Source organism: Zalophus californianus, chromosome 15, assembly GCF_009762305.2.
Source record: "Zalophus californianus isolate mZalCal1 chromosome 15, mZalCal1.pri.v2, whole genome shotgun sequence".
Lineage (NCBI taxonomy): Eukaryota > Metazoa > Chordata > Mammalia > Carnivora > Otariidae > Zalophus > Zalophus californianus.
Window position 1 is genome coordinate 72,118,835 of NC_045609.1, and position 14,770 is coordinate 72,133,604.

The following is a 14,770-nucleotide window of genomic DNA, read 5'->3' on the forward strand; positions in this document are numbered from 1 at the left end:
AAAAAAAAAACCTATTACAAAGAAAAAAAGATTCAAGTCAGAATTTGCTTCCAAACAATGGGAGAAGTGTGTGGGGGGACAGATGCAGACAAGACTGACAGTGAATTGACAATGTTGAAACTAGTTTATAAATACATGGTGGGGGGTACAATTTTTCTCCCGAATTTGTCTGAAAGGTCCCCAGGCCCCTCCAAAAAAAGGTTCACAAATATTTGAGAGGCACCAACATATAACCAGGTGTGCTTAGTCAGCGAAAAAGTGATCACCTGTGTTTACTTTTCAGGCAGAGGTAGCGGATTATTTTGAAAAACCCTGTGAGACTTTAAGTGGTAAATGCGACCTAAGTGACCATTACCGAGACCCGGTCTGCGTCTTTGAGCTCGAACTCCGTCCGAGTTCGCAGGGCCACATTTCTAGAAGCAGCTGGAGTAACTATATTGTCCCAGCGGAGAAACTTTGCGAGCCTGGAACCCTGGGGTACAGCGCCGCCCCCCGCCCCGAGGCACAGCGCGGCTTCCCCCGCGCGCAGACGGTGTGCGTGGGCGTCGCAGGGCGCACGTGGGAGCGAACTGCGCAGGCGCCACGCTGGCGCAGGGCTAGCCCTTGGAGGTGAGGTGAACGCGGAGAGCGAGTTTGGGAGGCGAGGCTGCCGGGCACGGGCGGACGCCACCACGGCCAGCCTTCAGAGACGGGTCGGGGTCAGCGGCCCTTTTGGCTCCTACCAGGTCAGGGTTCCCAGGCGCGTGGCAGGGAGCGAAAGGGACTCTGTGAGGGCTGCGGGGTTTCGGTCGTTGGGGACCGGACGTTGGGCGCTGGACGTTGAGGTCGGGCGTTGAGGTCGGGCGTTGAGCGGGCACCAGGGGCCTGGAAGTGGAGAGGGGATGGAAGGGTTGGAGGAGCCCTTGGCGCCTTGGCTGGGGAAGGGCAGGTCTAGGGTTGAAGGTTGTGGTGGGGGAGGGGCAAGAGACGTGAGAATTGAGCCCCTGGGGAAAAGGAGCCCTGTAGTAGGTATGGAAAATGGTACCTCCAGGCACGACTCTCCAAAATGTGAAGTCCGCTGGCATCCCGATAGAGGAGCTCTTTGGTCTCTGAAAGAATCTAGTTTGTGGATTCAGTCAGTGCTTTTGTTTAACTCAAAGCTTCAGTGCGAACAACACTAACACAGAAGAGACTTCCCCCCTACTTCCTACCTTCTGTAGGAAAGGTGGATGCACCACGGCTTTGGCTAGGTACGGGTAAACCAGCACTGGTTCACGTTGCATGTGTTTGTAGCGTGTTTGCTATGTGCCAATTGCATTTCTTGGCACTTGGGTCCCTGCTATAAATACGTTGGCCCTGTTGGCCTCTAGAGAATGAGAAGATGCTTCTAGGTCCCTTGTTGAGCCCTCAGGGTATTGAATGGGAAGTGGCATGGCCTAGGAATTGGACCTGGATTTTCAGCTCTGCTGTGTAAGGGCCCTCGCCCTGGGGGGGTTGGCAAGTTACTTCACCTGCTCCTGTCTGCCTTACTTACCTGGAGGAATAAAGGAAATAATGCTTTAATTCTCAGATTATTTCAGTATGCAAAGTGCTTACACATGAAAGGAAGACATTCTTTGCGGTATAAAAGTAAAGTTTAATAGCTGCCTCCAAAGAACTTAGTAAGCACCGGTCACTGTGCTAAGTAGTTTACATACATTCTGGAATTTAATCATCACAGTTAAGAGTTATGAGGAAGTTACTAAGATAGGCCACATTTTACAGAAACTGAATCCAAGAAAGATGAAGTGATTTTGCCTGAGATAGCATAGCTAAATGAGGAAGATGAGACTCTGCTCAGATTTGGGTCTGACCCACTTTAAAGCTCATGTTCTGCTGAACCATTGAGTTCCATAGCTTTAAAACTGAATGTTTCCTTGGGTGTTGAGTTTGATAAGTTCTATAGATTTTTGGATTCTAGCCCTTCAGCTGATAAAGCACTTGCAAATATCTTTTCCCATTCTGTCGTTGTCTTTTGGTTTTGTCAACTGTTTCCTTTGCTGTGCAAAAGCTTTTTATCTTGAAGAAGTCCCAGTAGTTCATTTTTGCCCTTCCCTTGCCTTTGGCGATGTTTCTAGGAAGAAGTTGCTGCGGCTGAGGTCGAAGAGGTTGCTGCCTGTGTTCTCCTCTAGGATTTTGATAGATTCCTGTCTCACATTTAGGTCTTTAATCCATTTTGAGTTTATTTTTGTGTGTGGTGTAAGAAAATGGTCCAGTTTCATTCTGCATGTGGCTGTCCAATTTTCCCAACACCATTTGAAGACACTGTCTTTTTTCCATCGGATATTCTTTCCTCCTTTGTTAAAGATTAGTCGACCATATAGCTGAGGTCCATTTCTGGGTTTTCTGTTCTGTTCCATTGATTGATGTGTCTGTTTTTGTGCCGGTACCATACTGTTTTGATGATTAAAGCTTTTTTTTTTTTTTTTTTTTTTTAATATTTTATTTATTTATTTAATTGACAGAGAGAGAGAGAGAGAGACAGCGTGAGAGGGAACACAAGCAGGGGGAGTGGGAGAGAGAGAAGCAGGCTTCTGGCGGAGCAGGGAGCCCGATGTGGGGCTCGATCCCAGGACCCTGGGATCATGACCTGAGCCGAAGGCAGTCGCTTAACCAACTGAGCCACCCAGGTGCCCCGATGATTAAAGCTTTTGGTAGAGCTTGAAGTCTGGGATTCTGATGCCTCCAGCTTCGGTTTTCTTTTTCAACATTCCTTTGGTTCTTTCGGGTCTTTTCTGGTTCCATACAAATTTTAGGAGTATTTGTTCCAGTTCTGTGAAAAATGTTGATGGTATTTTGATAGGGATTGCAATGAATGTATAGATTGCTCTGGGTAGCATAGACATTTTAACAATATTTGTTTTTCCAATCCATGAGCATGGAACATTTTTCCATTTCTTTGTGTCTTCCTCAGTTTCTTTCATGAATATTCTATAGTTTTCAGAGTACAGGTCCTTTACCTCTTTGGTTTGCAGCAATGTCCACAATAGCCAAACTATGGAAAGAGTCCGGATGTCCATCGACAGATGAATGGATAAAGAAAATGTATATGTATGCAATGGACTGTTACTCAGCCATCAAAAAAATCTTGCCATTTGCAATGATGTGGATGGAACTAGAGGGTATTATGCTAAGCGAAATAAGTCAAGCAGAGAAAGACAATTACATGATTTCCCTCGTGTGGAATGTAAGAAACAAAACAGGAACATAGGGGAAGGGAGGGAAAAAGAATACAAAATCAGAGAGGGAGACAAACCATAAGAGACTCTTAACCATAGGAAACAAACTGAGGGTTCCTGGAGGGGAGGAGGTTAGAGGGATAGGGTAACTGGGTGATGGGCATTAAGGAGGGCACGTGATATAATGAGCACTGGGTGTTATATACAACTGATGAATCACTAAATTCTATCTCTGAAACTAATAATACACTATATGTTAATTGAATTTAAATAAAATTAAAAATAAACAACAACCCCAGAAAACTGAATTGTTTCCTTTGAGTAGCCATTCTTTCTGAATGCGTGTGGTTACCAGGAAAACAAAAGCAAACATTAGAGAAGAAAAAGAAAATTATAGCTATGTATCTGCTGCAAGTACTTTTGGTATTAAAGGAATTAACTCTGTGATAAGAATTAATTTTACTCTAGCTTCTATTCTTCTGAGAAGGAAGGAGAGGGCTTACAGTCACTGGTTGCAGGTGTATTGTGGGATGCTCTTGGCCAGATGGTGGAGGGGCAACAGGAATCCAAGAGAGTGCAAGAAAGGGTTTGCCCCTTTGGGAGCTTCACATTTTATTGGTGTCAGATCAGGAAGCACAGAACAAAAGAACAATACAAAGCCAAGGCCTTCTGTTTTCCTGTAGAACTATACGGGGAGTGGGAGAGGGAGAAGCAGGCTCCCCACCAAGCAGGGAACCCCGATGCGGGGCTTGATCTCAGAACCCTGGGATCATGACCCGAGCCAACGGCAGACGCCCAATGACTGAGCCACCCAGGCGCTCCTATAAATACATTTTTATTCATCACCAGTAGCATGTAAAATCATAGTAGATTGTATATAGGGGAAACTGCTTGTTTTAGAACTGGGTAAGATTAGCCCATGAGGTATCATGACCCTTGCAGTGGTGTTGGTAACACACCCGTACCTGTATTCCAGAAGTCAGCCGCCCAAGGTTGGGAAGCACAGCATTACGGAATAGTGTCTGCCCACTCCAGATTCAGATATGCCCAGTGGTTGACACAGGATGCAGCTGAGTAGGGATAATTGCAGTTTTCTTACAGGTGTTTTTTAACGTTGAAATACATGTTAGAATTCATAGGACTGTAAGTCAAAAGAAAAGCAATCTTTATATGATAGACACATTTTTTTAAAAAGTTAAATTCCAAAAGATGTTAGGTAGCTGCAAGTTTTATGTGTACTCACAGTAGTCCTGGTTGCTACTCCAAAAGCTAGTGTGTAATTTTAAGTAGTTTTCAAACTAAGGGGTAGTATGATGATTCTGCTGACCGGCTGTTGGCTCTCATCTTTAGTCCTGTGCTCAGTTAGGAGAAGGATGTCTATGTGAGGGTTTCTGATGAACTAGAGAAAAGTCCAGACTTGTGAGGACCGTGGAAGGTGTTACATCAGCTGGTGAAGGACCTGGAGGAAAGTGGCTATGGTAGACATCTCAGGTAATTGAAAGGTTATGGAAACAGCAACAGGAGTCAGTCAGTTGGGCAGTGAACCATTTTATAAAGAAGAATGCAATACAGTTGGCTGTCCAAAATTATTTTTTTTAAAGATTTTATTTATTAGAATGAGAGAGAGCACGAGAGGGAAGAGGGTCAGAGGGAGAAGCAAACTCCCCGCCGAGCAGGGAGCCCGTTGTGGGACTCAATCCTGGGACTCCAGGATCATGATCCGAGCCGAAGGCAGTCGCCCAACCAACTGAGCCACCCAGGAGCCCTGGCTGTCCAAAATTAAAGAAGTTAGAAGCTTCTAGTTATAGAACAGGTCTACACGTCTATTTGCCCTGGGCGTTGTAATGAAAATTCCTGAATAGGGTGAGGTAAGTGAGGTGTCTTTCTAACCTACATATTCCACTCTAGGTGGAGCTCCTTTTAAGCTTAAATCCTTTTTATTTGCTGCTTAAACTTCTAAGACTGTTTTTTCTGAAGTCAAATTTATTTACTAATTTTTGGACTTGGAAGAGTGGATGTAAGACTTGAAGTTTTGCTATTAAATTTCAGAAAACCTCATAACGTGATGTAATTTCAGACAGTGAATTTCATTTTCACTGTCAATTGTCCTGAAAACAGTGCAATAGTGCATTTTAAGTATATCGTCATAGAAATCTTTTGAATGCCTCATTGTACAAAACATCATGGTAGGTGCTATGAGAAATCAGGGTATTTTTTTTGTTAATGTTTCTAATAAAACCTGGTTTCTGCACTCAAGGTACTTAAAATAATCCAGAACACAGACATAACTGTCTATAGCTAACCGTGCTACAGGATAGAAAGGAGCTGATTGTGGATTGACTGTCAGCCCTACCAAATAAGGACAAAGGAAAGGCTATTTCAGGAGTTAGCTGTTATGTATTGGGGGTCCCACTGGTGTCTTGAGAAGAGGACTATATCCTAGTTTTGTGGTTTAAATATTGATCCTTTACTTGATTTAGAATTAACCACACTTGAGGAAAAGTAGGCCTAATTTAAATGCAATATTAATATTTTAATCTTTAAAATGCTTTTTTCTATTAAAGTAACTCATTTTTAAACATAATTTGAGGGGCACCTGGGTTGGTTAAGCGTCTGCCTTCTGCTCATGTCATGATCTCAGGGTCCTGGGATTGAGCCCCGCATCTGCTCCCTGCTCAGCGGGAGCCTGCTTCTCCCTCTCCTTCTCCCTCTCCCCCTGCTTGTACACTCTCGCGTGCGTGCTCTCTGTCAAATAAATAAAATCTTTAAAAAAACAACATAATTTGAAAACGAAAAAGAGTGTAAAAATTGCTTTTGTCAACCTACTTCCCCATAACACTTTTAAAATTTAATGTATTTCATTGATCTTGCTTACATGGAAGGGTTATTTTTTTTGCAGTTATTATACAGTGTTTCTGATTTTCATTTGCTATTCTTACTATGTTTTACGATGTTTTTGAAAACTAGGATTCTAAATGGTAGTGTTAATATTCTGTCTAGTAGAGGTATCACAGTTAACTTTTTTGTCCAATTTTTTTCACTATTTTAAATAGGCTTTTTTGATGTTCAGGATTATTATTTGAGAGGGGAGAGAAGGAGTGGGTGGAGGGACAGAGGGACAGGCAGAGAATCTTAAGCAGGCTTCGTGCCCAGCATGGAGCTGACACATGGCTTGATCTCACAACACTGAGATCATTGACCTGAGCCGCAGTCAAGAGTTGGACGCTTAACTGACGGAGCCACTCAGGCACCCCAATGTTCAGGATTATTTTAATGGGATGATTTCTAGGTATAGGGTTACTGGGTGCATGGCTAGAACACTTTTAAGAATACATGTATACCTGGAGTGCCTGGGTGGCACAGTTGGTTAAGTGTCCAACTATTGGTTGCAGCTCAGGTCATGAGATCAAGCCCTTTGTCAAACTCCCTGCTCAGCATGGAATCTACTTGAGATTCTCTCTCTCTAAAATAAATATATATATATTTTAAAGATTTTATTTATTTGAGAGAGAGAATGAGATAGCATGAGAGGGGAGAGGGTCAGAGGGAGAAGCAGACTCCCTGCTGAGCAGGGATCCGGATGCGGGACTCCATCCCGGGACTCCAGGATCATGACCTGAGCCGAAGGCGGTCGCTTAACCAACTGAGCCACCCAGGCGCCCTAAAATAAATATATATTGAAAAGAAAAAGAATACATACATATACCTTAAGCATATATATATTTATAGGGGCGCCTGGGTGGCTCAGTCGTTAAGCATCTGCCTTCAGCTCAGGTCATGATCCCTGGGTCCTGGGATCAAGCCCCGCATCGGGCTCCCTGCTCAGTAGGAAGCCTGCTTCTCCCTCTCCCACTCCCCCTGCTTGTGTTCCCTCTCTCGCTCTCTGTTGAAAAATAAAATCTTTAAAAAATATATATTTATAGACATACATGCAGGTGTGTATATGTATATCCAAATTGTCTCCCCATAAGAACATACTAATTTATATTCCATGCAATGAGTGTCCATTTTATTTTATTTTCCAAAGATTTTATCTTTATTTTTTTTTAAGATTTTATTTGAGAGAGAGCATGAGCAGGGGGGAGGGGCAGAGGAAGAGGGAGAAGCAGGCTCCCTCAGCAGGGAGCCAGACCTGGGGCTGGATCTCAGGACCCTGGGATCATGACCTGAGCTGAAGGTAGATGTTTAACCGGCTGAGCCACCCAGGTTCCCCTTATCTATTTTTATGAGAGAGAGAGAGAGCGCGCGTTCGCGTAAGCGCCTGTTCCTGTGAGTGGGTGGAGGGAGGGGGAGAGAGAGAGAATCTCAGGCACTCTGCACTGAGGACAGACCCCAGTGCAGGGCTCAGTCTCACAAACCTGAGATCATGACCAGAGCTGAAATCAAGTTTGTTGCTTAACCGACTTTGCCACCCAGAGGCCCAATAGTGTCCTTTTTAATCACACCCACACTGGGCAGAAAATAATACATAATTATTTAATTTTATTTTTTTTATTACAAATGAAGCTGAAGGTTTTCCCCCTTATGTTTATCAACTGATCTTCATCTTTTATGCATTCTGTTCATGCCTTTTGCTCACATTTTATTGGTATCTGTGTCAATTGGGCAGCAAATAACAGAAAACTCCTGGGTTTATTTGATGCCACAGTGAGTCTATGCATAGGAAGATCAGGGCTGGTGTTCCGACTCAAGGATACCGCCAGAGATATCAGATGCTTTCCTTTTTCCGCTCTACCATCCTTAGGGTGTGCTCTCTTCCTTTTTGCTTATTGCTTCCTGATTACGTTACACGAAGAAAGGGGTGAAGGATCCTGCAGCCAAATCTCTTCCTGTTCATCGGGAAAGGACAGAGAGCTTTCTGAGAAATTCTCAGAAGAATAGTGATGGCCAGTATTGTCTCTAACTCAAGCTGGCAAATCAGAGGTAGAAGATGGCCTTTGGGTCAGTTACATTGTCTGCTACAGTATCTGAATGTTTTTACTGTTTATCCCACATTTTTAAAATTTTGATATAGAATTTTCCATCTTTGTGTTAATCTTTATTTTCTGGCTTCTTTGCTATTTTTGTGATCTTTTGTTTCATATAGTCATGTTTGCTAGTTCCTTTGTGATATTTTACCACTTTTAAGAACAAAAACAAAACCCTTTACCTGCTCATGTGGTTGTTGTAGGCTGATTCTCTGGGAAGCAAAATTTGAGATGGAGATTTGTATACTGTGGTGAATGTGTTTTTGCATGGCTTTAGTGTTTTTGGAGTTAGTTGAGGTGGCTTTTCTAGTCCATTATGCCCAGTGTTGGAAAAATGAATGCTCTTGATTGTATTGGTCCTTACTAGATCAAATTTATCGTGGTACTAAAATATCACTTGTTTTCTGTCTGTTGACCAGTGTGTAAGGCAGATGTGGCCTTATTGTGGCCTCAATTTCTCCTCCTTTAATCAGTGTTTGTTTTATGGATCTAGGGACATTGTGGTTCACTGATTTTTGGCTGATCGCTCTCCTCCAGTGTTTTTCATCCACATAAAAAATTGAGTTCTCTTTTATCGGCTATTAATATTTGTGTTCCATCTTTTTTTTTTTTGGTTATTTGCATAGCACATCTTTTAGTTCTATTATTTCCAGACTTGCCATATAATTTTGTTTAATGTGTGCCTCTTGTGCATAACACCTACCTGGATGTTTTTCTCCCTTTTTTCTCTTTTGAGACTAAATCATTGATAATTGGATTACTTAGGTTTCGTTCTGTCATCTTATTTGATGTTTTCCATTGACCGTGCTCGAATCTTTTTTTTTCCTGTTAGACTGAGATTTTTTCTTCTGTAATTTTAAAATTATGCAGTTTTTGTTCTTCTGATAGTTACCCTAATATTTTAATGTGCATTCTTTATATTTCTTATACATTGGAGTTACTCAGTATTCCTAAGCCCACCCAGTTTTCCCTGGAAGTTATTTATTTTCCTTTTGTAACTTCATAGTATTTGTCTCTTACTGCACCCAACATTCTCCTCACTGGATCTGATCCTTGTGTGTTTGGGGCGGGGGGGTGTTGCTTACTGCCACACGTGTGCTTTCCCTGGCAGCTGCAGGATCTCCCATCATAACTGCCCATCTGCAGCCTTCCAATTAGGGATCTTCCCAGGATCTGGCCCATAGAGTTTCCCTCTTCGAGTGTGCCTGTGTATTTCCTTCTTTTTTTTTTTTATTTCAGTATCTTTTCTGTATTGTCATGGATTAGGGTAGGCCTAATTTAAAGCAAAAAATGATATGGAACTTTTAGGACACCAGGAGGGAGGATGTTTCTGCTATTTCTTTATCTTCCCTTTAAAACAATGTTAAACAATATTTAGATACTACCCATACCAGTTTAGCATTCTGTGGCTTTTTTTTTCCCCCTTGAGCAGTTTTGGGACCATAGGCAGTTTTACCTGTGGTCAGCAGACAAAGATGTAGGTCACAACCTCAGAAAGAAAAGTTGTCCACTTTTATTACTTCCCTTGGGCAGGACACTTAGTATTCTTTAAGAGTAATAGCAAAACAACAAGCTAGCATAAAGTCTGGATAGAGGTTTCTGAGAGGCACTTTGTAACAATACATGTACCTTATTTTGAGAGAAGAGTGTATGCAGTTAAGTCCTTAAAAGCAGTAGGTACAAGTTACAATTTATGGAAGCTCAGCTGGAGATTATCAAAGCAGAGGACTTGGGAAAAACAGAGCAAACAGAGGTCAACTGAGGCAAACCATTAAGTATGACTGGGAGGGAAGGACTTTGCGAGGCCAATGAGGAGGAAGAGAGGACATTGCGAGCTGGGTTCAGCATATTCAAGAGCCTAGTGTCTAAAGTAGGAGCAGGTAGAGGGATTCTGAGGGCTAGAAAGGTAGGTGATGACCTGATTAAGACAATACCCTCTATTGTATTTCACCATTAAGTTGCATGCTCTGGGTTGGAAATATTTCTTTTTAAAACATGAAAGTCCTTTTTTTATTCCTGTTGTTTCAAAAGCCTTGTAAAGTAAAAAATGGTGTCGCATTCTGAGATTACTCTTTTGATGTCTCTTGAGTTAGCCTTTTGTCTGTGGTTGAATTGTGTGAAACTTGGGAGTTTGTACTTACGGATAGAGAATCTTTCTGTTTCTTGTGCCTTTAGGCCAGGCTGTGATATCACGGTTACCTCTGCTTTGGAATTATTCATGAGCATTACTTGTTACATAAAAAGAAATCATCTGGAGCTGCAATGCTTCTACTTTTGTAATTAAAAATTGCCTTTTAAATACACTTCTTCCCATAGACTTCTGTGAATGTTAAATTGCCACATCATATGATGTCAAGAAATAATTTGGAGGCATCTACTTGTAAAATGACAGAGCCATTTAATTTTGAAAAAAATGAAAACAAGCTTCCACTACGTGATTCTTTAAGAAATCCTGGAGCACATGCTAACCACCCTAATTTCCGGTTGAAAAGCCCAGAGAATGGAAATAAAAAGAACAATTTTTTGCTGTGTGAGCAAACCAAACAGTATTTGGCTAGTCAGGAAGACAATTCAGTATCTTCAAACCCTAACAGCATCAATGGAGAGGTGGTTGGATCCAAAGGAGACAGGAAGACGTCAACAGGTGAGTGAAAACTACAGGCTTACTACTTCTTGATTCTGGTGGTTTCTTTGGCTTATCACAGGTATGTAATCACACACCCATGTACTATTAACAGAACAACTAAATAGCTACCTTATAATATTTGCATTTAAAGATTTAGAAGCAAAAGCCAGGTGCCAAATAGCTTCATCACAAAAAAGATTCTAGAGGAGAGAAGGTCTACAAATGAGCTTTTCCTCCCACAATGGGAGACCTGTACTAGGAATGTAGAAAGGACATCTCTGCCTTTTTAAAGATTGGCATATTAAAAAATACCATGCAAATTGTATGCTTACAAAGATATAATAAGATATTAAATTGTTTCATTAGATTTTTAAAAATGTTCCTTTAGTCCTAATTCCAAAAACCTGGTTTTGAATGGGGAGGAGGGGAGGCCTAGTGAGTGTATATCAGATATGATGTTTTAATGTTATGGTGATGTAGTTCTGGTGCATGGCCTTTGGGCCTCTGGGGTTTCCCAAGAGGTCAAAACTATTTTCCCGATAATACTAAAATATCATTGCCTTTTTTGTTGTGCTGACTTTACACTGATGGTGCAAAAGCAAAGGTGAGTAAACCAATAATGCCTCGTTAGCTCCTACCTGCCTGGGCTAGTGGTCGTTGGGTTTTTTCATTGCTGTGAACTTGTGGTTAAGACAAAGCCAGAACCTTACTGAGTGAGGGCTGTCCTTGACAAAGCACTAAGAATTACTACTAAATCTTGACACCTGTGTACAGATATTTTTAGTATTTTGTGTAAGAAAATAGGAATTACCCCTAACTTCTGCTTCATAGGGAAGTATGAAAAGTGTGTGTGTGATTGAGTTGTAAGCTGTATGTATGGAAATTTTTTCTTGGAACATCATTTTTACTTGAAAAGAACAACAAATTCTCGTTACTCAGATTTAGGTATCTAGCATTCATTTTCTCAAAAATGAACAAAGTGAGCCTGTCACTTCAAGGAAAACACCTGACAGTATTTTGTTGCTAATGATAAAATTTAAGCTTTTGAGCAAAAATGAGAATTTCAGGAAACCCATATCTGCCACTCTGTGTGACAGCTTCTCAATACCTAGACTTTTCCAGTGAGATGCGTGGTGATACTAACACACATGATTTTTAAAATACTGTGTAATGAAATCTGTCCACATTTGGAAGATCTGCATAACTCAGAGTTTTTCAGTCTTATCCAAATGACCAATGCATGATGTTGCACAGTCATGCATGGGTAAAAATCTACTCAAAGTGCAAGATAAATCAATGGATTCCAATGTCACATTATGAAAAAGTTTTAGATTCCACATTGCAACTACCCCTCAAACTACGACCTGAGTTTTGGCATGATGTTAAAGGAAAATACCCATAATTATCTGAGAAGGCTGTTAAATACTACTTTTTGCAACCACATATCTGTGAGAGGCCAGATTTTCTTCATATGCTTCAATGAAAGCAACACAAGGGGATTGGCTGCAAAAGCAGATATGTGAATCCAACTACCATGAGTTAAACCAAACATTACAAAAATGTAAAACAGTGCTACTCTTCTCACAATTTTTTTTTTTTTTTGCTTTGGAAAATGTAGTTGCTTTAAAAACAAAAATCATGTTAACGTAGTGCATTTATTTTTAAATAAAAGTTTAAAATTTCTAATTTTAATTTCTTTTTAACAGTTTTTTACGGGGAGGAGGGGCAGAGGGAGAGGGGGAGAGAGAATTTTAAGCAGGCTCCATATCCAGCACAGAGTCCCACGCAGGCTCTATCCCAGGACCCTGAGATCATGACCTGAGCCAAAATCAAGAGTCGGATGCTTAACCAACTGAGCCACCAGGTGCCCCTACATTTTTTAAGTAATCTCCATGCTCAGTGTGGGGCTTGAACTCATGACCCCGAGATCAAGAATCACATGCTCTACTGACTGAGCCAGCCAGGTGCCCCTTAATTTCTAATATTGGTAAATATTGACAGACATAGGCCATATAAACAAAATCTCTTTGAGATTCTCAATAATTTCTAAGTGTGTAAATGAGTCCAGGTTCAAAAAAATCTGAGAATTGCTGCCTCAGTGAATGGAGATAAATTCATTATAAGAGGAATAGTAATTAAGTTTCAAACAAATCCTTATTTTTCATTAGAAAAAGTAGGTTATTGCTTATTTATAGTGTAGGTTTAAGACCATTATGGTATAGCTTTATTATTTGAATATTATATTGTACATTTTCAGGAATAAAGTAATATTTGACTTTTATGTTTTCTCTCTCCAGGAAACTCAATGTCACCATTAAATGTTGGAAACAGTTCACCACCCAAAGAAGTAAATAGTGTAAGGTTTTGTTTTTTTTCTGTTTTGTGTTTTTGTTTGGGTGTAAAAGATTCCAAACATATTTTGTATTGTGTTAATGAAGAATTACTCAATTTTCAGATATTACTGAAGGTCAAGCTTCCTTTTCTTTATCCTAGTATCTTTAAAAAAAAAAATCAGTTCTTTTTAGGTAATTGTAGTATGCTATGCCATTGTAAGTGCAGCCCTGCAATTGACATGCAGAAATAATACAGATCCTGTGTAGCCGTTTTGGTTTCTCCCTGCGTGATGTGCTGCAGAATTTAGTATATGACAACCAGGATGTTGAGAGTGATACTGTCAAGATACAGAACATTTCCATCTTTCCCTTACATGTTTTTTGATGGTCATATCCATTTCCCTCTTGCCCCTATCACCTCCTTAAACCATGGAGGCTACGAATCTAATCTACATCCAAAGTTTTGTCATTTCAAGGATGTTATATAAATGGAATCCTACAGTATGTAACTTTTTGGGATTGGATATATTTACTCATAATTCCCTGGAGATTCATCTAGGGTTGTTGTATCAGTAGTTCTATTTTTATTGCTGAAAAGTAGTCCGTGGTTTGACATTCACATATTGAAGTGCCCCTGCACGGTTTCCAGTTTTGGGTTATTACAGTTAAAACTCTTATAAACCTTCATGTGCAAGGTTGATGTGAACATAAGTTTTTGTTTTTGTTTCTGCTCTGGGTTAAATGCCCAGGAGTGCAATTTCTGGGTCATGCAGTATTGCATATTTAGTTTTTTATGAAGCTACTAAAGCATTTTCCAGCAGAGCTGTACCATTCCGTGTTCCCACTAAGAATATCTGCAGCATCACACCAGCATGTGGTGCTGGTGGAGTTTGTATTGTTCCCAATCTCATAGACGTGTGGTGATATTTTGTAGTGGTTTTCATTTTTGTTGCCCTAATGGCTAGTGATGAACATCTCATGTGCATATTTGTCATTTGTTTCATTTTTGATGAGATGTTTACTCATGTATTTTGTCCATTTTCTAATTTGGATTTTTTTTTTTTACTCAGTTTTGAAAGTTCTTTATATGTTCTAAATTCTAATCTTTTGTCAAATATGTGATTCACAAATGATTTCTCCCAGTCTGTAGCTTGTCTTTTCAATCTCTTAACCAGAGTGTTTAGCAGACCACAAGTTTTTAATTTTAATGATGTCCTGATCACTTTTCCTTTTATGGATTTTGCTTTTGGTGTCAGGTCTAGAAATTCTTTGCTACTTCAGATGCAGAAAATTTGGGGCTTTTTTTCCAAAAAGTTTTATAGTTTTATATTTAGATTTGTGGTTCATTTTGAGTTAATTTGGTTTGTTTTGTTTTGTTTTTCTCCAATTTCTCCACCATTTGTTAAAAATGTTATATTTCCTCCACTGAATTGCTTTTGCACTTTTGTCAAAAATTAGGCGTATTTATTCTATTTTCCATGGACCTGTCTATATATCCCTCCACCAGTATCACACAGTACTGGTGCTATGTAGTAAGTCTTGAAGTTGGGTACAGTGATTTCTCTCACTTTTTTTTTTTTTCAAAATTGTTTTAGCTAGTATATTTCCCATGCCATCCAGTATACATCTTAGAATAATCTTGTCCAT

At 40.3% G+C, this 14,770-nt stretch overlaps 1 protein-coding gene across 1 annotated transcript in view; it reads left to right on the forward strand.

Annotated features, from left to right (window-relative positions):
• Positions 1-14,770, forward strand: part of TDRD1 (tudor domain containing 1) — a 51,178-nt gene that overhangs the window by 4,138 nt on the left and 32,270 nt on the right. Inside the window, exons 2-5 of the mRNA XM_035724136.1 lie at positions 284-477; positions 530-725; positions 10,481-10,808; positions 13,088-13,146. Coding sequence (XP_035580029.1) covers positions 284-477; positions 530-725; positions 10,481-10,808; positions 13,088-13,146 — 777 coding nt within the window. The remainder of the gene's footprint in view (positions 1-283; positions 478-529; positions 726-10,480; positions 10,809-13,087; positions 13,147-14,770) is intronic.